The sequence below is a fragment of the Phragmites australis genome, chromosome 21, assembly GCF_958298935.1.
Source record: "Phragmites australis chromosome 21, lpPhrAust1.1, whole genome shotgun sequence".
NCBI classification, from domain to species: Eukaryota; Viridiplantae; Streptophyta; class Magnoliopsida; order Poales; family Poaceae; genus Phragmites; species Phragmites australis.
In genome coordinates this window covers 21,222,433-21,246,046 of record NC_084941.1, presented here as the reverse complement: position 1 = coordinate 21,246,046, position 23,614 = coordinate 21,222,433, and the positions used below count along the sequence as shown (strand labels likewise).

The 23,614-nt window shown below is 41.9% G+C and overlaps 1 protein-coding gene across 1 annotated transcript; it reads right to left on the bottom strand.

Moving 5' to 3' along the window:
* Positions 1 to 13,646: 13,646 nt before the first annotated feature.
* Positions 13,647 to 15,955, bottom strand: LOC133903708 (mitochondrial import inner membrane translocase subunit TIM17-3-like). Its single transcript, XM_062345150.1, has 2 exons — positions 15,207 to 15,955; positions 13,647 to 13,968 (listed from the first exon to the last, which is right to left on the bottom strand). Exon 1 carries the CDS (start codon positions 15,873 to 15,875, stop codon positions 15,213 to 15,215), a length of 663 nt encoding a protein of 220 aa, XP_062201134.1. The 5' UTR covers positions 15,876 to 15,955; the 3' UTR covers positions 13,647 to 13,968; positions 15,207 to 15,212.
* Between the last annotated feature and the right edge of the window lie 7,659 nt (positions 15,956 to 23,614).

Below are 23,614 nucleotides of genomic sequence, written 5' to 3'. Positions count from 1 at the left end.
CTCTGCATCTCACATACCATACAGCAAGTATCATGGTTGCATAAATCTGACATCATAAAACTGAAAAGTATATGAAAAGGTAAGAGTCCATATGTTACGGTCACTAGAAAAAAAAAAGCTTCATTAGATTCACAGAACAAAAAAAAAAAAAGAATACAAACTTTGATTTATGCTGCCTTAAGATGCAACGTAATGCTACTGTTTCTTTCACAAAGCATCTAGTTCTTGTCGCCATTTCCTCCTCAGTCCCCGTTTGAATAGGCTATGGCTTTAGAGTTTCTGTCTAGCTGAGGAAGCTGTTGAATTTTGGTTGTTAACTTTTACAATAAACTTTTAGTTTCTCAGCATACTAAAAGTCAAAGAAGTTTCTCTTAACTTGCTTTTAGCTTCTAGTTCATTTCAGCTACAGCTGCTTACTCAGCCAATCAAAAGCCATTAGAAATCAAGCGTCATTTTTTCCTATAAAGGTTTTTCATACAAAAATCGTATCTCGTGTTTAATCTGCCATACAATATTCCTAACACCTTTTCTTCCAAAGATTGCCTATTCCTAGTGTATTTTAGCTTCATCCACTCTGTATCCTTGATGGCAACTTGAGATGATCCATGATTCTGACTGAGATAATTCAAGTCCAGCACCTCCTTTTCTGGGCAGACTAATTTCCATCTCTGGACTATTCCTGCTACCCTTCCCAAACTTGCTTCATACCTGTCTATTTCACATTCTGAAAACAGATATCGTTTCTTAGTTTCCACACTCCAGATTACAGCAGCACAAAAAATATTTAAAACAGCATGTTTATTTTGACATAGCCATAATCCGGCAACCTGTTCAAAGTTATCTCCTACTTGTTTGCCAACTATTTCAAACAACTCCACCCACATTTGTTTGCCAACCACACACTTAGAGAATGGCATACTGATTCATCTACACCACAAAACAGACAGGTTTTATCACTTACATGTTGCCTTTTAGCTAGATTTGTCTCTTGTCAATATTTTGTTATAAGATAAAAGCCACAAAAATATAGGAACCCTAGGTGGAACATGAATTTGCCATACAGCAGGTAGATAAATGGGAACAATGCCTTTAAAATTAACAATAGTATACATTTACTGACTACTATACAAACCGATGGAAGAATATTGCCAAACAAGGCAGTCCTCCTCGGATGAAAACATTATAGTTTTAGCCATCTGACATGCCTCTAGCCATAGTTGCATTACTCTATGGTCTACGCAATGCCGAAATGTGCAGTTCAAATTTCTTCCATCCCATAGTTCGGCAATTGTACTATTTTGTGCATTTACAATTACATAAATTTCCCAAAACATTATAACTATGCTAGAGTTTCCTACCCATGAATCCCACGGGATCTCAAGTGGATATAAAAATATAGGAAAGCTAATGAAGTTTAGCAACAAAAGTGATCGCAGCTATTCTTATGTAAATAAACTTGGCTAGAAAAGATCAAGCATCTCACTTTTTTCTCTGGTACAGATGGATTTACTAGTAGCAGTAGGACTCTCATCAAGTGATAGAAATGTTATTTTAATTTCATAATGATCAAAACAAGCAGTTATTATGGATTTAATATTAGTACCAAGATCACAGGGATCAGAGTATCCACTATTTCATTGAAATAATGTACTTAGCTTTTAAATGGTGCCAACTAAGTACTCAATTGACATACCAGTTGATTCAAGCTTATGTTTTAATTGAATAATACTGAATTTCAATAATTGCACTATATCCATCTATGTAAGAGTACTACTGTACCACAATCCATGCTAGCATATAGGTACATAGTCGTCATCCCTTACATTAAATTTAAACAGAAATATACAATGATTCCTATTCTAATGCTGTTGAGGTGAGAAAAAATAAGAGAAAAATAAAAAATAGTTATGCCTACTACGTCGTCGTACCTGACACCAGTTTTGTTCAACGCATGAATGGAAATTCATGAAATAGGCTAAACATAAGTTGTAACTTGTTGATGCATTTTTCTGTAAATGTTTGTAATCTCATACCTCTTTGGTTTGAAGCTTAGCTGTAGCATGATTATAAGTTTAGTGTTTACATTTGGGATTTTTATGCGTAAGTGTTCAGCTATAGCATGGTTGCTATCTTTCTGCATAATATCTTTTCAGATCTGCATAATACGTTTAGTTTTTAGTTGAAAAAATTAAGTAAGAAAAGAATAGTACCTGGCCATCTCTAATAACAGAGCTGAGTCATCAGTGACAATGACTTGTCATTAGTGACAGGTTGTAACATTATCCGTCACTTATGATTGGTCTAGAGAGACCCGTAACTGATGGCAAGTCATAAATGACGGGTCGTAATGTGACCCGTCACTGATGACTAGCCTAGGACGATCTGTCACTGATGAATTGGTCATTAGTGACGGGTCATAACTTTCCCTGTCCATAATGTCATCAGTGACGGGTAACTTTATGACCCGTTACTGATGACCTGTCATAAGTAACGGGTCATGACAGGACTAATCACTTATGGCTCTTTGTCTTATGTAGTATCTTCTTTATCTGTTTTTCATGTAGTGACTCATTTGTCTATTTTTCATATAGTGACTCTCAAATAGCTTTATTTAAAAACCGTTTGATGCTTTTAGATGAATTTTCTTAGAAACCGTCTATGTCCACACAGACTGCCTTTTAGGACACATTTCACAGACATGTTACTTTAAAAACCATCAGTGTCTAGGGCTTTCAGACAAATTTCTTTAAAAAATTGTGTCTATACCACCCCCAAGCACCCATTTTGCTCCCTGGCTGCCCTATAGGAATATATCACACAGACATATATCACAGGCAATATATCACACAAGCATACCATAATCACAAAATACTAAAAAAGAGCTCATTATCAGATGTACACAATGTAATGAACAATATTGTCATCAGCTCATCATAGAGGTCCAGCACACATATCCCATAATCTAAGTTCATGACCACACATCACATAATGTATGTATACAAAGGGGTTTTATATAGGTTCAAGCCTCTCTTAAGATAATAGCCCTACGTCCTGTTTGTCTTGTATTAATCTCTAGGATTGTTATAAGGGGGTGCTTGGTTAGCCTAGATAGATCTAAACCTAGTCGATGGGCTCCCTTGTATGAAGTCAGGGCGAGTTGCTAATACCGATGTAAGCTGCGAAGAGTTTGAGGTGCAAAGCTTCCGCAAGCTTGAATGACTTGTATGGCTCTAATGAACCTGTTCTGTTCTCTCTTTCGTAGGGTCCCCTGACTCCGTATATATAGGAGGTCATTGTACGGCCTCTGGAAACCTTACTTCCTAGTTTTGGAGATAAATTTCTCTGTTTATGAGATATCCTGGATATCTACGGGTAGTTTCTATACGTCCAGGGATTCCCTTTTTGAAGATAGAAATATGCTCTCAGAATAATGGAAAACCATGGGATGTCTAGATATAGTATTTCTATACTACTCATCGTTAGGGGGTATGGTCCTACACTAGTCGACCAATGGCAAACCGCCTGTACGACCACAACTGGAGAAATAGCGGGTAGCTAGAGAAGATGGCGCCCGAATCCGACTTCGTGTTTGCCTCACATAGAAACCTGTAGGTCACGATCAACATAGCGGTAGCCCAACTATATTAGGGGCCTCCCCCAGTTTGGCGTCGGCTATCTTCATGGCGTGCAGGATCAAGCTCTTGGAGACTGAGTTGCCATAGGTTGCGGTGAACATGATCCACCCGAACCACCATAACATCTATGCCTCCAAGTGCCTAGGAATAATGTTGTCGCTCGCCATGGGGTGGATGTAATCCGCTAGTCGGTCAGAAAATGAAAAACATTAAGCATGTAAAGGCGAAACATTAAGCACATAAAGGAACATATGCTAAGTAATGTACCACAAAGTGGAGTAGCCACCTCTTTGTAGGTTCGTACGTCTCCGACACTAGTAACATCATATATGTGGAGGCACCGTCCCTCTGCACAATGACATTGAACTGTACCAGGATGTCATTGCGCCAAGTGGGACATACGTCCCTCGCACCCATCGCTTGGTCTACGCACAGTAGGCCAAGCAGGAGTGGGACATCCTCAAGTGTAGGTGCCATTTCCCTACACGAAGGATGGATTGTGTGCATCTCCAGCCTCCACTTGTCTATAAGCATAGTGAGCAGGGCCTGATCAAAACTTAACCACCACGGGGACTCTATGTTCGAGCCCCGCATCGGCCTCCACAAGCCTGCAGAGCACGAGAAATCCAAACTGTGCAACTTGTAAATAAAATATAATGTAAGTACAAGACTTCACAAACAACAGAAGCACGGGAAAGGAATGTATTACAAACCTGGGGCTCCAATGCTCACCATCTTGTCCGGAACTCATGGTCAGACTACCGGGAGGTTAGTCACCTTAACAACGGTCAAGTAGGAGCGCGGTGCCTATCATCCACACATGGGTCAAGGAGCTTTGGGTAGTCGGCAGCCATACATGTCCACGATCGATAAAAAACTATACTATTATTTCAGCCTACAACAACATAATAAAACAAACAACTAATATTACTTAAAAAACTAGGTCTAACAATTACTCTACGTTACTCTAATAACATATATCTAATAACAGTTAACAATATAACTATCTTAAAAAAAGCATATGTATACCAATTACATATATATTCACTTAGGATGATGTTTTCACTTGTCAACTGGTACAAGGGCATTCGCAGTGTCGGGCAAAAATAAGCTGCGATCTTATATTCTCTGACCTTAAACTAAGAAATGACCAGAAAGAGGATGTAGCCCTTGGCCCATATAATCTCTTTAATTTGAAGCTGATGGGATGCAGCTCCAGTATATATTGTTAAACAAAAATAGAGCTTCTGGGTGTAGAAATATTTGGCTGGTGCATATATTAGTTTAGACAAAAGAAAATGATAGAACTGTGATTTGTGTTCTTTTTCTGTGATTTGCTAAAATAATTGTGCATGCATGCATGCCTGGGTCACATCAGTGTTTAGTTCAGCATGTACCAACTTTTTAAAATCAGCCAAAGCAGTGCATTTTCCTCTTGAGTTGTGCTAGGTGGATCCTTATCTCCAGAAGGTATACTGAGGACCTTATTGATGACCATTTGATTAATCTGCAGACCCTTCTCATATCGAACATCGATAATCATTGAATCTGGATTCAACTTGTCTATAAAAAAACAAGAAGGGCATTCTCCAACCTATCAGCGGGAATCTCTAAGAGTCCTCCAAAACCCATCTAACAAATCTTCCGATGCTGAGACATTGAGAGATGTTCTGTAAATTGGTTGAAGAGAGCAGGTGCACATCGGGTGGAAGTGAGGCATGCAAATTTAATAGCGTGCTGGGAAGCTAAAAATATATAAAAAATAGGATGCATGATTAATTGATTGGACAGTGCTCGATGTTGTCAAATATCTATTATATTTGTGTGGACATCTTGTAAACATGATGCATGGTATATTGATTGGACAGCGCAGCAATATGGGCATGATTGAGTAGGGACTTAACAAGTTCAGAAAGCCACAAAATAAAAATTGTGATGACACCAGATTTTATGGCATCATACTTGGCAGTAGCAGCAGCGTCCGCGGCTAGTTTTTGCGTAGCATCTCACCACTAGTACTGCAAGGACATGTAAAAGCTTGCTGCTTCTTTGGAGGAACGAAGTCATCGTCATCGTTGAACATAGTAGGGCCTGAAGAACTGCTAGCTGCACATCCCCTTTTCTTTTGAACATGTTCATGCAGGGATGTACCGCGTGATGAATTGTGTGGTGTTGGTCTGGGATCCAAATGTTGTAGACCATGGCCTTGCACAGGTGCCTATGTAGGTGCGATCCCCTGTGATCGAACTCACATCATGCCTTTTGGTGGTCTCAAACGAGAAAGCTTTGAACCTCCCTATTAATTGCCGGGGAGAACACATCTGGTTAAAAAAAAGGAACCGTAGTATGTGTAAACAGAGGTCACTGCAGTAGGAATAAACCAAAAGGAACAAAAGGAATACCTGCATGTCCTAAGAACGTCTGTAGACAAGTCCTTTTTTTTTTCCAAAGCTTAATGGTGGAATCATTTGAACCAGTACAAAAGGAGAAAAGAAGAAAATTGTTCACCAATCGCTTGAAATTTGTTTATAAATATACGAGAGATCAACCCGGGATACACTGGTAAGCATTGAGAACAAGTACGCTTTTGTCGTGCCCAAATGCATTGCTCTATGGAACCTAGCTAAGCGACATCATAGAACATCTTTAGGTCTTATGGGCTCTCTGACTGAATTGACTTCTATAATGACAAAACGTCCCTTAGGCATTGTATTCGGACCTCATCCACTCTCTTTTAGGAACGTCTCACACTCCAGAGCTTCAACATTAGGATCGATCTCACCATCCAAATGAGTACATGTGATAAGTGAGTACATGTGATAAGTACTATAGAAAGGATCATCTCTGCTCCTTTCACTGCCAGTTTCTAAACTCCAAACGCACATAAAAAGCCAAGCCAGCAAGAACCGATAGTGATAGAAGTGTTACGAACTGACAATGCTATTTAAATTATTAGTGCCAGTTCTTCACTATAACGGGCGGTGATAGCAGTGTTATGAATCGACAGTGATATTATTTCATCAAAAGACGTGCCTTTAATAGCTTACAGTGATAATGGCTATCACTGTCGGTTGTATTTCCGAGCCGACAGTGATATCTAAAATCTATGTGCTTCACGTGCCCACCTGCTCGGCTTCTCCCGAACGCCTTTAAAATCACACTCCATCACTCTCACTCACTCTCTCTCTCTCTCTCTCTCTCTCTCTCTCTCTCTCTCTCTCTCTCTCTATGGCTTCTTGCTCTCACTCTCCTCCACTGCCGCCGCTGCCAACGCGTGATAGATTCTCCACCGCTGCCTTCCCTGATCATGCCTCCCACACCCGCACCCTCATCTAGAGAGGAGGAGGAGGCCCCGATGCCGCGGTTGTCGGACAGGCGGAGACCTCAGGCTCTGATGAGTCGGCGGGATCCATCTCCTGTGATGATGCGTGGGACTTCTTTATTGACGAACCAAAGGCGAAGAAGTCCCGCTTGAGCTCGAATGAGGAGGAGGAGGATGCTAGGGAGGAGGAGGAGGCCGGTGATGACAACAACGAAGGCGATTGTGGGACCGGTGACGACGGTGGCGAAGGCGACGGAGGCGAAGGTGAAGGCAAGGATGATGACGATGACTTCTTCCTCGTCATCGTGGTTGCATGAGTGTAGTCGTGTTTAGTGTTTTTTGCATTGACGTCGTGGCGACAGCTTGTAGTCGCGATTAGGGTTTTCTGGCACGGTTGTGCATGACTTTAGTTTTGTGTATAGTAATGGATTTAGTGAGTTAGTTATATATTAGTGTGATATAAACTCTAATATTATGAAGATTAGTAATATAAAGTTCAGTTTAATTATTGCCTGACTGATTAAAATTTTGTTTTTTTGGTCCTAGTTTGAGGATCACTGCCGGTTTGTAGCTAGAACCGGCAGTGATAAGTATACAAATCGACAGAATAAGCTCAAGAACCGGTATTGATAGTTTGTATCACTGCCGGTTCGTTTCATAAACTGGCAGAGATATGTAAAATCACTGCTAGTTTTTGAACTGGAAGTGATGATATTTTCTATAGTAGTGAATGCCCCCCTTCCCTTCACTTCCCTGAGAATTTCAATATTATAAAATTACTAACCAAGATAGATCTATTAATATAGTTTTCAAATGTTCACTTTCAATATAAAAAGATCGACAAAGTAGTGTCTTGATGTATTTCCCCCCTATTAACAGATGCACTAGTTGGGCCTTGAGCCGATCTATCTCATTCAATGGGTACACCCAAAACCTTTTTTTTATTCTATCCTGCTTTTATACTTTACTTCCACATTCATAATTACACAATCCATAGGTTCACCAAAATAATTGTGACTTGAGTGAATGCCTCATATGAGTATAGATTGGCATACACTTGGGAACTTCATCTGGCTACAGATTTGCAATGTGCTTGAGAGCAATCGGGCGCTTAAGCCTGATAAAACGAGGGAGCCGAACCCACCACCGCCTGCAGGCATAATCATTAACGCAAATATCGTTGGGGTCACACACATCTTGGGGTACCTCTATAACAGCTAGGCTTTGCCTATCGAAATCAGACTCAAGGATAGAAAAACTACCCCCCTCAAGCAACCAGAAAATGGAATTCCCAACAAGGTTGTTGGGACAATTAGTACAAGGGTAACAACCATCTGTTTTCTTCTTCCTCCCTCCTTGCTACTCTATCGAAAAAAATCAACTGAAATGTTTTAACTCAAAAGGTCAAAAAAGTTTCAAGTTTAAAGTTTTCAAGAACTCAAAAAGTTTCAAGTTAAAAAAAAATTGAGTCAAAAATTCAAAAACAAAAAACTAAAATGTTTGGATCTCCACCTAGCTGCGATCCCGTGATAATTCCATTAAGGCACCAATCCTGTGAAATTATTTCTTCTTACTGATTGCGAATGCATCCATCATTCATCTGAACGATGTACATAACTGATGCATGTGTATGTATATATATGCCTGCTAATAGGCTAAAATCCGAACCCAAACCAACCCAGCAAATTCTCCCACCTATTCCCGCCCAACCGAATCTGCTGAGATGGATTCAACCCAATCACCAACACACTTTCCACTCGATTCCAACCCAATCCATCCTAATTGCAGCAGGCATGCGGTAACTCTGTGGTCTGCTAAACTGCAGACATGTCGAGTAACCAACAAGAGTTAAGGTCTATTTTTTCGGTTTCGGATTGTGGTTTCTAGCTTTTATAATCTGAAGTTAAATAAACATATAGCTTTTATCATAGCTTTTTACAATCTTCTTGTTGTATTGTGAGAATCTAAGAAGCTGGTTTTCTTCAGCTTTTCATAGATTGTGAAAATTCTTTTTATTGAACTATTCATCAAAGTTTGTAGAATTCATGATCTATTTTTTTTTTACAATCCAACTTTTTACAATCCATAATTTATAAGCCGCTTTTCATAATCCTCAGCTAAAATAAATAGACCCTTAGCACTTGCCGGTGTCTTGGAAGCAGAACAGGAACTGGATAGTGGAATCACTGAACCATGAACCGTGGTCCCTTAAAAATGATATGAAAATGAAAAATTAGAAAATTCAAATAAAAAACTAAGGGAAAATAGCATAAATGACAGCACCACTAAAGGTGAAATAGCATAAAGTGGGCTTAGATTCGCTTTTGCTCAATCATACAAACCAATCCCTAAGATCTCTTGCTACAAGTGGAGCTGTGCTGGTTATCACTCACCTGAATGACCATCCTAGGCACAGAACCACCAACAAGGAATGATCGCATAGGCTCCAAGAGAGAAGGATCATGTCAAATTTGAAACCCACAGCTGCCTCGATTGCTCAAAGGCATGCCCTTCAGAAATTTTAGCCATGTCCTAACACAAGCACACCTCCATTTGAGATTGATAAAGTTTACCCAACCATCTCTTTAGTTAAACAACCAGAGAGCGATCTATTGCAAGCAAATGCAACAGGCATCAATTCGCCAAGAGGAATTAATGCCAATGGTCTAAATAACATTAAGGATCATCAGAAGTAAACAACTCAAACAAATAAAAAACTGTATAATGGCTGGACAGAATTTAATGAATAACTATAAACAAAAGACTGGTCAATAAATAGATTTTCGGACTGCACTACAACTGGTTTCTCGTACTGAAAATGCATTCATTTAAATCGATCTTTGAAGTGCAATATAGCTATTTCTTATACCGAAAATGCATTGATATAATGTCGACAGAGAAGAAATCAGCTGAAAAACATATGCAAACTGCAAATGCCACCAAGGCTAAGTTCCGGGACTCTAATTCATTATAATAAGATAGTCTTAAAAAAGTTTTCAAGATGTGAAGAAAAAAATATGAGAACGAAAAAGTTTATTGAGAAGCAAAAAAAGGGTTCAAAGGTCCTCATTCGGTGCAAATGTCTTCTCACAAAAGCAGGTTTTAACCATGGACCTAATATCAGCCATCACCTAATAGTCAACACTGAACCTAATAGTCATTGTTCTAAGTTAGTCCATTCTGCATGTGGCGAAGTAATCATATGATCTTGGACACCTAGTCCAGGCACCATAGTGCGGATGTCGGATGGTAGATCAAGGTAAGGTAATAGTAAGTTAATTCTTGAGTTTGTTGGAACATCAATACAATAATATGAAGACAGATCTAGATTACCACTATTCGGATGGTAGCAGGAAAGACTGCTTTTGGTGTCATCTCACAATTTCAGCAAGGGAATTATGCTAAGTGCACTTTGTGTCTAGAAGGTCCTGGACATACCTTTTGAAGTGATCTCCCCTTCTAATTCTTGAGTTCTCTATCTTTTTTTCCCTAAAATTTCTGCATAACAAAAAAAATTAAGTGAAATTGTTGCAAGACCATATATTCAGAAGCATGTCACCAATACGAGCGAAAACAAACAAAAATCTTAAAAAGAAATTAGCTACTAAAAATATAAATTGAAATTGTTAAGGTAGAAATGCAAGAAGCAGGTAGCATTCTCGATTTCATTCTTTTAAGATCTTTAACATAGTAATAATTCAAACACAATATGCTTCAAAAGTACCAAGCACAAAGAAAGCACCACCATTCCAAAGACTGAGTTAAACATACTGCAGTTTGTGTAGAGAACCATCCATGCATTACTCCTACAACAGAGTAAGATATAGAGTGAATGTGCAGTTGATCACATAACTGAAACTGCAACAGTAGCCACTGATCTAACACCCAAAATGAATGAAAATGCAGCATATCTATATCCTTGGATGATATAGCACGACTGATGCTCGACGTGGACCCGTCCAATGTTGAGCCACCGCCTTTACTAAGGCAGAACTCTCAGTTTCACTTTCTTCTGCAACAGCACACAGACTGAATCTACAAAAGGAAAAGAAAAAAACTGGTACAGTTACTTGTGATGTTAATAAGCACTGAAGATTTTTTTTATAGGAGTGCAAAGATTGAGCTGTGGGTTTTCTTCATTTTTTATACTTTTGGAGGTAATGTTTACAGGGTAGCTGGTCAAGGTACTTTTTGCATTGGTCGCATCCCATGTTGGACGGGATGCTAGGGATATGCATTCTGGAATTCTCACAAGAAACAAGAATCTCTCTCTTTTTTTGACAGAAGAAATAATATGCTTGGGATAGTACCAGATGATGTTTTCTTTTTTTGAGAGGAAGCTCACCCCGAACTGCCAATTTGTAAAAAGAACTAAAAAATCAGCAACATACACTCAGCAGAAAAATCCTAATAGCAAATCTGCCTCGTGTGATCAAGAACCAGAAACTGCAACCCACTTATGTCTGCATTGCAGCTTTGCTCGTGGGGTCTGAAAGAAGGTGAGGAGCTGGACGTGAGGAGCTGGACGGACAACACAATCATCATATGTATATGCAAATTCAGAGTTCTCTCTGTCAGAATGGTGGACAACATCATTATTAGCCCTCACCGCGAAAAAGAAAAGAACCACGACAGCCATCATGTGTATACGGTGTGGAACCTATGGAAGGAATGCAAACGTAGGATTTTTGAAAACACATCGTCGCAACCAGTGCAGGTGTTAGGCTTCACAAGATGGTTGTGACAGCCCAGAGTTCGATAGTTTTCTGTTTGTTAACCCGTGAAACGTCATTTCTTTCTCATGTAGTACAACACTTGTAACTTCAAGACTGCTAAATTCTCCTTGAATGAAAGAGCAGTGCTTGTGCTCGTGCTCACGGTTTCTAAAAGACCTAATCAACCATGGCCCATGCACGAGGCGTGCAAGGCGTGCAAAATCCTTGAGCTTAGTGTGTAAATACTTGCATCTTCAGTTTGCTAATAATTATCTTGCTTTTCATGCATGAGAAGGCAAACCTGTAGAGCACCGCCTGAGCGCTCGAGCCACCGAGTGCGCTACCGGCCTACTGCAGGAGGAAGGGGGATCCGGGGATGGGACGGGAGCTGGGCCGCCGGTCGCTGCATGGGGGGATCGATCCGGCGGTCAAGCGCCCGGAGCCGCTGCGTGCGCTGCTGGCCTACCGCAAGGGGAACGAAGGGGGATCCGGGGATGGGACAGGCGCTTCGTTGGCCGGCCACTGCAGGGGGGTCGAGCTGCCGGTCGAGCGCCCGAGTTGCTGAGTGCGCTTGCTGCAGGGTTTGGCTACGAGTTTGACAGGGAGGGAGGGGCGGAAGGAGTGGATCAGCGTGAGATGGGCGTGTGAATCGCGAGCGGTTTTGGAGAGGAGAGAAGAAAGCGGACGAAGCGCGAGTTGAACACGCAAGTTTGATGGGAGCGGAATGCAGGTAGCGGAACAGGACGATCTAGGGGCTTTTTAAGTAGTAGAGAAGAGATAGAGATAGAGAGTAGAGATAGATATATTATGTTTGCCGAGTGATGGAAAGAGGTATAAGAATGAGAACGTGGGAGTTGACCAAAGGAGTTAACCTGTGAGTTGGACTTTTAACTTCAATCCTTTGTTTGGTTTATGATGGGAATTAAAAGAGCGATTTTAAGAGGGAATTCTTATCCATTGTTTTTTTTGTGTGTAGGCTTGAGAGTGAAAAATTCTAATATAAGTCACGAGGAGCGGTGGAGATGCATCTTTCCACTAATAATACAATTCCCACTCAACTCCACCCCTCTCCTTTGGAAGAGATTGGTGGAAGTTCGCCTCTCTAATTCCCATCCCACCAATGCTCCTGCTCGCACAAAACAAACGAGATTTTTAAACCCAAATCTCTAAACTCACTTTCCCTCTCACCAATTACCCCCGACCAAACATATTCATTACCACTATGTCAATCCTTTCGGAAAAATTACCACTATGTCAATAAACTCATCTATCAGCCACTCGAAAAAAAAGCTCATCTTTCAGCCAGAGGTTAGCAGTAAGCTAGCGAACCTAAGGAATGAGGCAACAATCATCTCCCCTTCTCCACGATCAAATACATACGACAGAGCTTCATGCAGGCCAACCTAGGCCATGGCCCCCACTTTGTTTTTGCATGTATATATCTATAGCTAAGAAGCTAAGGCCATCTTCAATCATATACCCTTTATTTCAGTCTCTTTCCGATTCCCCTCTCCATTCACATTCTTTTTATTTTCTCTATTCTCTAATAGCTTCCATTCGAAGGGATTCGTAAAAGAAAAGGAGAGAAAATACCATCCTATAAGAAATGACCTTAGGAATCTCTTCGTGACGAAAACTATAAAGAGAAACCATTGAAGCGCTGAAAAGAACGAAAATCCCTTCGTGAAAAGATTCTAAGTTCCGACGGAAATCGGTTGGGATGGTCTAATGGCTTGCACTATGTACAAGGCAAAAAAATTACTAATCTTGGCCTCTAAAATCCATGATTTTGCAGGCGCAAAGCTTTGTTTTTCAAAGCGATATTTTATCTCTATAGTTGGCCCCTTCTTTAATTGTTGGCAAGCTCCGTCACTGCATACAGAGATTTATTACAATGGAAAAACGTGTGGCAGCTACAGAACATAGTTACAGGATGATCTCTGAAGACAATTTTTGAACACACAAAGTGCCCTGAGCCCCTGAATCTCAATTGAATTTCCCACTTCAAAATTATATTGGACCACTGCTGCTGCACACAAGGAATAAACACATCTCAAGCTGCTTTAATTTGCTCTCGAGACAGCTTACCACTACTATAATAATATAAGTAAAAGGCTCATCAAGTTATATTCAACTTAGATGCCTGCGGCCAACATTTTATTTGATTCTAGCGAATTTGATCAAACAAAATCGAATCTTGGAACTCAAGCGTATGTTTAATTTTGTGATACTATCTACTATCGTCATTTGAAGCTTCTGATGCCGCTCTCATTCATCAGTGGCAAGATGATCTGACCTACACAACAAGAAAACACGGAATTCATTAGCATGAAGGATATTATATTACACTTGAAAGGTACCCCTACATTTACATATATGCATTGCTGGATGAACCAACAAGTACACAAAAAGGATACACAATCTCTTTCCTCTAGCCATGTGTCAAACAAAATTCAGTTCCGACGGGCATCACACTTGAAAACGTACCTACACTTGCACATTGCAACTTGGCTTTCTCACAGACAGTCAGTATTAGGAACCAAGTCTTATATTTTCTTGGAAGCTTGTCGAAAATATTGTTTAGTTACTTCTTATAGTTAAATCAGATGACAAAAATCCTTTTCGTCATGAGGCCCCGTTGCTAAAAATGAATGTGAGCTTCCGCAATTGTCATGCATGATTCTGTCCTCAATTATGAACTCATCATCATAAAGCTAACAAATAAATCTTCTTAAAAGGAAAGCATTATAACATCTGTTGTAGAATAACTAAATATAACATACGTCGTGGAACAAAAAGGCAAGGAGTAACCCCACAATAAAATTTACTGCTAACATATGGTGCACACATCAACTAGGGATGGCATTCCTGCCTACATGTTCGTGTACCCGTGGGTACCACGCCTCACGAGTATGGGCGCGGATATGCTTTTTCGCCTACGGGCATAGCGGATCGGATACCCACAAGAGAGAGGGTTGGGCGCAGGTTTATATCTTCACCCACAAGTTCTCATGATCAGACCGCACGAGAGAGGGTTTTGCTCCGCCGCACCCAACCTAACCCATTTCATGCCATCCCTAGCATCAACACACCAGGAAGTAACAGTGGCACATTCGTACATCATTGGATATGTAAGCCTGGAAGGGTCTTGAGGAGGTGGTACTGGAGCAAATGCAGGATAAATATAATACAAACGTGCTCATTGATATCAGAAGTGAGCATAATTTGCTCACTGGGAACAAGGGGAAATCGAGACGCACTGTGTGTTCTAAAGTTAACTTCGATCGCTGAGTCCGAAGGAGGAGGTCTCTGTGTTCGTACTGTGACATTGATCCTAATAATACCCATTGATCAACACATTTTTTTAGATAAAGGTTGATCAACACATATAGCACCCAAGAAGTAGCTCAAATCTACCGATGGTCGATCGTACCTTTCCACAGTACACATCGATAGAGCAATCCGCATTCAACAAAAGGAAACCAAATCTTCAAGAATTCATGAGCGAATTGAAAATCGAACGAAAAACCGTACCCTTTTTCACTTGTAATCGAAGGAGGGAACGGCCGTGCTGGGCAAATCTATCTCCAACACCCCCGACTTGGCAGCAACATTGGAGTCCTGCTTCCGCCCGAACAAACCGGAAAACCACCCAGTAGGGCCAGACTCTGCAGGGACCGGGAGCTCCTGAACCCCGATCGGTGGCGCCGGCGGAAAGCCACCAGCGGGCGCGTGCTGTCCAGGGTCCTGTGGCATGTCCATGACCTCCGGGGGCGGCGGTGCGGCGGCAACGACGCGGTTGATCATGATCCCGGCGCCCTCGATGAGCGCGAGGAACGCAGCGCCGGCGGCCGCGGCTCTCCCGGTGGCGAGGAGGCCCTGGCGCAGGGAGAGCACGCCCCCCGCGGCGGCGGCGGCCGCGATGGAGTTCCAGGGGTCCTCCTTCTGGCGCGCATAGACCATGCCGCAGTCGAAGACGGAGAAGAGGCCGCCCCAGACGGCGAAGCTGCCGCCGACGCGCGGCGCGTTCATGCGGATGGCGGTGGCGCCGCCGGCGAGGCGGTGGCCATTGGGGGAGTTGTAGAGGCCCCTGACGAAGTGGTAGGCGGAGCCGCCCACGGCGCCTATCCCGAAGCTCGTGCCGAGGTCCTCTAAGATGCGGTCTGGGCACGGCTCCCGGTTGAAGTCCGGAGCAGTGGCCATCGAGTCGAGTCGGTCTCCGGCGGCGGAGGAAACCTAGGCGGGGGAGTCAGGGCTTGGAAGACACGACACGTTGGTGATGGATGCGAAGAAGACGGCGCGCCGGGTCGGGTGACTCGGGTCTGCTTTTATAGTTTTTTACCACCGGCCCCCGGCTTATACGGCGAGAGAGGTGGACAAAGTATTTATTTTTGAGAAAATTTCACATTAAACCATATATTAGTGTATTTGATGTTAGGATGCAAATTAATTAACCAAAGGGTATTTCCTTAGTTTAATCAATAACACCAATTTTCTAAAAAATTGCTCAATTTCTTTTAAAAAGTAGCGTTATTGGTTGAATTAAAGATGGTCGGTAAATACCTTTAGATTAATTAATTTGCACCCCTATTAGGTACATTTTGAACCATATATTTTATGCTAATCTTTAAATTTGCACTGTGTCTAAGGATTGGGCCTTTGGCCGTGCTCACGTGGCGAGCTGTTGTATCCACCTTAGCTCCGCAGACTCAATTGGGAGGGTGGATTGTTGTTTCCAGCAAAAGCTTTCTTTCTCTCGATTCATTCTTCGTGGCCTACTTCCCATTTGGCCTCAACTTTTGCTACCGCCTCTCCATGTAAGGCTTCCAGAGTCTAAGTACCACTGCTTGCAGACTTCATTATGTGCTTATATTCCTAACTGACACCGCCACCTCAAGTTGCCACTTGCACATCTGCTCTCCAGCCATGTCTACCTTGTCGTTGCCTCTCCTCAAGTCACCACTTGCACTGCCGCACCAGCTTGGCCATGTCTACCTCGTCATCGGTCCGATGCCTATCTCTATAATGGTAACGAATAGGTAATCAGAGGGTCAGATTATAGATACGATGTTCACTTTTTAGGTGGTGAGTGGTGCCATCCTACGCGATATGGAGAGTGACTCTAGTAACTTGAGGTCAAAGGGGAAGCAGCAACAAAGAATAAACTGAGAGGAATACAGTTTGGTCTGCAAACAACAGTCCACCATCCCAGATAAATACATAGAGCTGAGGTGGATGTAACTGCTCATCACGTGAACATGGTCAAATGTTAAATTCCATAAACATAGTGCAAATTGAAATATTAGCATCAAATATATGAATTAAGGTGGAAGTTATTGTTAAAGGTGGTTCAAAGTGCACTAAATATATTAATATATGGTCCAAAGTGAAATTCACTACGTAAGAAACTAACAAAGGAGACACGTCATTAGTAACGGGTGAGGAAAGCACCCATCACTAATGACAACAGTGACAGATCACTTGACAAGACACCACTAATGATACAAACTAATAACTGTATCATTAGTGACGGGTAGCAACAACACCAACCATCAGTGACGGGTCTAAATATAACACCAACCAGCACGTGGATCCTCCAAATCCTAACCCTAAGCCTCCATCGCTCACTATCTCAGCGTGGCAGGCAGAGCTGATCGGGTAGTTCTCGACGCAAGCGGCAACGTTGTCGTCCGTGCCGCAGCTGGCCGCATTGGTGCTCGAAGCCACCTCCCACCCAGCCCTCTTCGCCTTCTCCGAGCTCCTCGCCCTTCCGACCCTCTCCAAGGTACACGCCATCCCTGATCCCTCTCTCTCTGCCACCCTCCCCCCGCGCCGCGGTGCTACGGTTAGAGTTTTCCTATTGTTTTCCCCCACGGATTGGGTGGCGTCTGGCATGTTTGTCCTGTGGATCTGATGCAGTGTGAGGCCATTTGTTGCTGTGGATCTCTGTGTGTGGCCTCTCCGCGGTGCAATTTTTTTGTTGAACTCAGAAATTTGTTTGGGAACTCCAGATGGAATGAAATCTTTAGTCATTGGGTGGGTGATGTGCTCTGATCCTGAGTTGAATTAGTATTATACACGCATTTCAGAGGGCTCTAACATACTGATGTCTCCCATTTAAATTTGATTTTCTGGCCAACCTGTTGAGAACGCATTGCATCACATGGACAGATGGATTTCTTTGTGCTTATGGGCTTATATTGTGATTGCTGGAATTTTTTCCCTTGATTGATCTACTGTTGCTACCTGCATTAGCATACTGGACTCCTGATTATGCCGAATCGGACACCTACACCTATATCGGATTCCAGGTGGTATATGGCATGTTTAAATTTTTTGTCGAGTCAGACTCCGACACTCGCTCCCCTATCAGGGTAACACTGTCCAGCATGCGTAACAATCTGATGTTTGTGTCCATTGTTTACTTTGGTATTACTTCCAAGCTTATGGTACTAATGGATACTTATGCAAGACATGTACATTTTGGTTCAGTAATGTATTTTTTGTGTAACTGTAGGTAATTATGGCTCCCTTCCTGCATTGTTGCCTGATCAAGTCCGGAAGCTGAAACAACTCAGTGTGCTAACTCTTGCTGAGTCAACCAAGTTGCAAATTCTGACTAGACATACCTTATAATTGGTAGTCACAGTTCTGCACTACTATTTCAGGGGGGCATGTTTGTTGTCTAGCTACTTTCTTCAATCTCCTTCTCGTTCTTCTAATGTAATTAGTTATGTGGTAGTAGGAATTAGGATCAACTAACGTATGGTAACATATATGCAATTATCATTAGATCCTCCTTATCATCCAGCCAAACATTAACAAGATCGTTGTCTTATACTCATAAAATAATCCAAAAGGAAACTACCAATCCGTCATTAACTTGTTACAAAGATAAACTCGATCATTTTATTATTGCTCTTGTAATCTTTTATTTGATTGAATCTAAGTCTACTTACTGTAATAATCACACACATATAGAGTATACACACGATACATCAAGAAAAGTGTTAGACACCGACCGTACGTGAAAGAATGGATAGTCCGACACGACTTCTCTTGTAGGAAGCCGGGCGTGGGCAACAATTTATGTGGTTTTTATGTATGGGAATTCATGCATGGATTCACTGGAGTCGCGCCGCTCGAGGAGACCGATGCTGAGGTAAGCGGCATACATATTGATAACTAATTTTTAGGTCCAATACGTGGTTATAAGGATTGAGTTCTTCAATTCTTGAAACTGCAGCTCCTCAAGCTGGCCACGGATGGATTCTTGCCTATTGAAATCAACGTATTTAAAGAAAAACTTGCCGGGTTTATCAATAACCATGTCATCAGTCCAATCGGCGAGTACCATGAAATTGACTAGTCAACCTCGTTATTTCATCTAACAAGAAAAGGCAAAGTTTAGATCCTTCAATTAGCAAGAAATCTTAAACTACTTACCATTGTTGTGATGAAACTTGATATGTATGTGGTCTATATATGCTGTGATGAGATTTGATGTTTTATAACTTAAATTTATATATGCTTGTGTATATATGCTATGATGAAATTTGACATCTTGTGAATTAAATTTATATGTACGTGTCTATAAATATGCCATACACTATTAGCGGTAACAACCAAAATTTGAAAATGAGCACGCTATTAGTGGCAACCACCAAAATTTGAAAAGGGCAGGAAACAAATATCATTGCTAGTTAGTAAAAACAATCGGCAATGATAGCCCATCTATCACTGCCAGTTGGAACCATCAACCGGCAATGATGGAGACTTTCAGTGTTGGTTCTATAATCGACACTGATAGTCTCTGACTATAAGTACCGAGTAATCAGTGACGGTTCAATACCCGTCACTAATATTGATTTTGAAACGCTACTGATAACATGTTCTATAGTAGTGTAAATAGTGAATCATTTGTTATAGGGCCTGTAAGCCCATGCCTGTGTAAAATTGAGCGAGGCGATAGGATTATGCTACAGCTGTTCTACAATGGTGAAGCTAATGACTAACGTTTGGTTTGGATAAGATATTGTATTGGCATCAGCAAGTCGTCAAGATTTACTTGGCTGATGGGATTATTGTTCCGCAGGTATATAGTGTTGTTTGCTGTTTGATGAGATGCAGAAATGGGCCTTGTTGGTGCGTTTTCGTCCATTTTATGCTGCCATGTGTTCCATGTGGAAGTTGACATTATATGCGTTATGTTGTAGTCGACTATGAAATAGCATTTAGTGAGATATAGTTTCAAACACGTGATGGCATTGTTGTTCCGCAGTTATCTACAGCTGTTTTTGGTTGCTGAGATGTAGAAGTGACGTTTGTCGTCTCTAGAAGTATTTAGATGCTGTTGAATTCGATGTGTTCCATGGAAGTTGACTTGTAAGGATAAATTATGTAATAATATTCTAGCTCCTGCATGTTGTTATTTCAGTAAACTCCGTGGAGTTCACTTAAATTGACATTGTAACTCACTCAGATCAATGCAATAGCATTGACTCCTACGGTTCATCTGTTTGATCTGCGCCTTTTAGTTCATATTCTTATGACCACGGAGCACATTTGACCCAAGCTCAGCTGTCAGTAGAAAATTTGGTGGTGTTCCAGGTCATTTAAGTTGTGAAGTATGACAATAAGGAACTAAAGGATAATATTGTGAGCTGAACTCCCATTAGGCTGTTAAGTATATATATATAGCCCCACATATTATTCTACCTTATATTAGCCCACGAGTACTGACTATATATTGACATAAAGTTTATTGGATGGCTCTCTCTTCCCATAATTCCAGTCAAGGTGACATGGAATTAGAGCAAGTATAGGGTTAGGGTTAGACTAATCCAACCCACCCACGAGAACCGTCATGGCCATCTCAGTCTCCTCTGTTGTCATGTCGAAATCCATCAGGCCACTGTCGTGGCCATCCATTGTCGCGGCTATCGCCGCACATTCGGACGCCATCGCGGCCGCTGTTCGTCGCTGTTCATCGCGAAGGTGTCATCAGGTCGCCCGCTATTGCGGGTCGTCTGTACGCTGTCTTCGTCTTGAGGCCGCCCGTCGTTGCGGGTCTGCCTTGTCTACCCATCTGCCGTGTCGTCCACTCGCTTTCGTCCATCTCACGCCTACCGTCGCAGATCTGTTGCAGATCCGTCATCTGCTCGCCGCTGTGGATCTGTCGCGGATCTGTCACGGATCCATCATGGATCTATCATGTACCCGTTGCCCACACGCGCCGATCATCAGTTCGTCCCCATCGCCCCTGTTGTAACATCCGATTTTATAGGAACAAAACCAGGTACAACACATATATGCTAGGATCAAGTTTTATAAATGTGTTACATCATCAGTATATCATCACAGTGCCATTATTATAATAACATCATTAACTTATTATAAAAGGACCCAAGGGTCTAAACGAAATCACAGCGGAAAAGACAACTTCAGTGCCAGAGGGTCTTCTAGCTTCCACAAGGGTCAACTGGGGGCACACCAGCTTAGAAAAGGAGCTTCGGGTCGAAGTCGTCTTCATTGAAGTACTCACACTCGTTGCTCCCTTTCCCTCGTCTTCACTGAAGGATGCAGCTTCATCAACTGCTTCTGAATAGCAGAAGGATGCAAGAGAGGGAAAGGGAGCAACGAGTGTGAGTACATAATATACTCCGCAAGTGTAGGAAGAGCATACTATGTGACTTAAGTCAAAAAAAGGTTAGACACTGGTTAATTGCATTAAGCAACTATGACCTATAACTCCATCAACAGGCATCATATTTACTAAATATGAAGACACAACTATAACAAGCATAAATGACTCATCGGATTCCATCCGACTACCAAGACTCACCAGATAATTCCATTACTCGGCTACCCGACTAACCATTCCAAAACACTGATCCCAATAAATCAAGAAGAAGTCTAAGCCGCTCTTGACCGTGAGCACAGCTGATCGATCAGTTTGATACTTTGAAGAGTTTGCACAGCCATATTTCTTGTGTTGCTTCACAAAGCTTCTGGGGTGTGGAGTCAGGGTCTCACTACAAGGCCTTTACAAAGCTTCCACCGACTTGTAGGCACCCACTAAAGTTTCATAGCTAACAGTGATTCCATTACTGCAGAAGCCCCCTCTTGTGCCACAGAACCGTCCACTGATGCCCACAGAATCTGAGGGGTGGCTAATTAATTGGCCCGACCGTACCCATATAAGCCTCGTGGTTGTGTGGTTTAACTTGGTTATAGAATTCAAGAACCGGTCCTTAGGATCGCACACTGGAATTACCACAAACCAGCTGTGCATTTCACGCACACGTGTATTCCCGCACCGTCATTACACAACCATCCTGTTTGTATCCCTATACCATGTTGCTATAAAATTACCATACCTGGTTCTTGTTGCATAAACATTAGTCAAGTTTAACATTTTCCCCAACTATGAAAGCAACTGGCATATCTACCTTTCATTTCCTATGACTCATCAACGATGACAAGGATAATCGCACAAAATCTAGTAAACCCTAACATATAAACTACTAACATATAAACCCTAAAAATAGGAGTAAGATGTTCAAAGACACTTGCCTTTAGTTAAGGATTGCTCGAAGACTTCAAAACCTTGATCTTGCAGGTTCACGAACTGCTCACCTTCTAATCGACACACCGAAAAAGCATACAAGGAAAAACCACTAAGAATAGTATACCAAACAGTAATAAATCTAGGTAAAAAAAACCCCATAAAAAGATTCTACATGTCACTACGAGAAATTGAGCACAAAAATCTCCCAAATCGGAGCTACAAGTAAAAAGTTATAAGCTTTTCTGCAAAATTAACCTAATTTTTGGGAATTTCTAGGTTTTCTTTTATTCTGAAAATCCTTTTTATTGCGCATGATGATGACATAAAGCAAGAAATGAATTAGTTTTATATAGAAAAGAGGAAAAAGGAAAGTGGACCGGGTCCACAGTTGTGAACCGTAGGGGGGGTCTCGGTCCATCGGTTCACCATGGACTGAGGGCACCGGCGGCTTGAGCGTGGCAGTGGGGTGGCCGGATAGCGGCTGGACTTCACCGGTGAGTGGTGGAAAATGGAGAGGAGGTGATTGTGATCTCATCCCGAGCGAAAATGATGCCAGAGAGGAGTCGGAACAACCGAGTGATGGAGAGGTGCGGCCCGCAGATCTCGGGCATGGCGCGGGCGGCTTCCGATGGCAGAGAGAGGTCAACGATTGGTGCAAAGGAATCCATGAGCACCTGTGCACACGGTGAAGGGATCAGATTGATCAGTGAGATCTCGATAGCGGTGAATTGAAGCGGCGGAGCAACTCACCGGCGAGAGCCCATCCGCGTGAAGGTGCATCTAGCCCCTATGTGTGGTTTTGGTAATTAATGACAATACCTATGGACTAATAATTGTGTTGAGAATTGTTAGTAGGTTGTTTCATAGGTGATGTATGGAGGATTGATCATGGATTCATTGAGTAATGTCATGTGATCAAAAGAGATGCATCAAGAAGAATGAGTAAGAGGTGATGCTCGGGTAATTAATGACAATACCTATGGACTAACAATTATGTTGAGAATTATTTGTAGGTTGTTCCATAGGAGATGCATAAGTGATGAAGCATGGATTCGTTGAGGAATATCATGAGATCAAAGAGATGCATCAAAGTCATTGAGCTTTAGGTGATGCTCATGTGATGTAGAAGAATCTTAAGTGAGAAGAGACATCGGAGTTTGAGGATGGTCTCAAGAATATTGACAATAAGAATGAAGAAAAAAATTACTTGTGGAGCTCAAGTAACTAAAGGTATTGAGAGTATTATCAATTGAGTTTTATGGACTAACCCATGTGCTATGTGCTTGAGAGTAAGTTGGGGTTAGGTTCCATATGAAGGCAAATATTGAATTGGGATATTCAATGTGTCGAGTTGGAAGAGCAAGATCAAGAC

What these genes read in the sequence shown, in the direction of transcription:
- LOC133903708 (XM_062345150.1), bottom strand. Translation starts at nt 15,875, where the DNA reads ATGGCCACTGCTCCGGACTTCAACCGGGAGCCGTGCCCAGACCGCATC.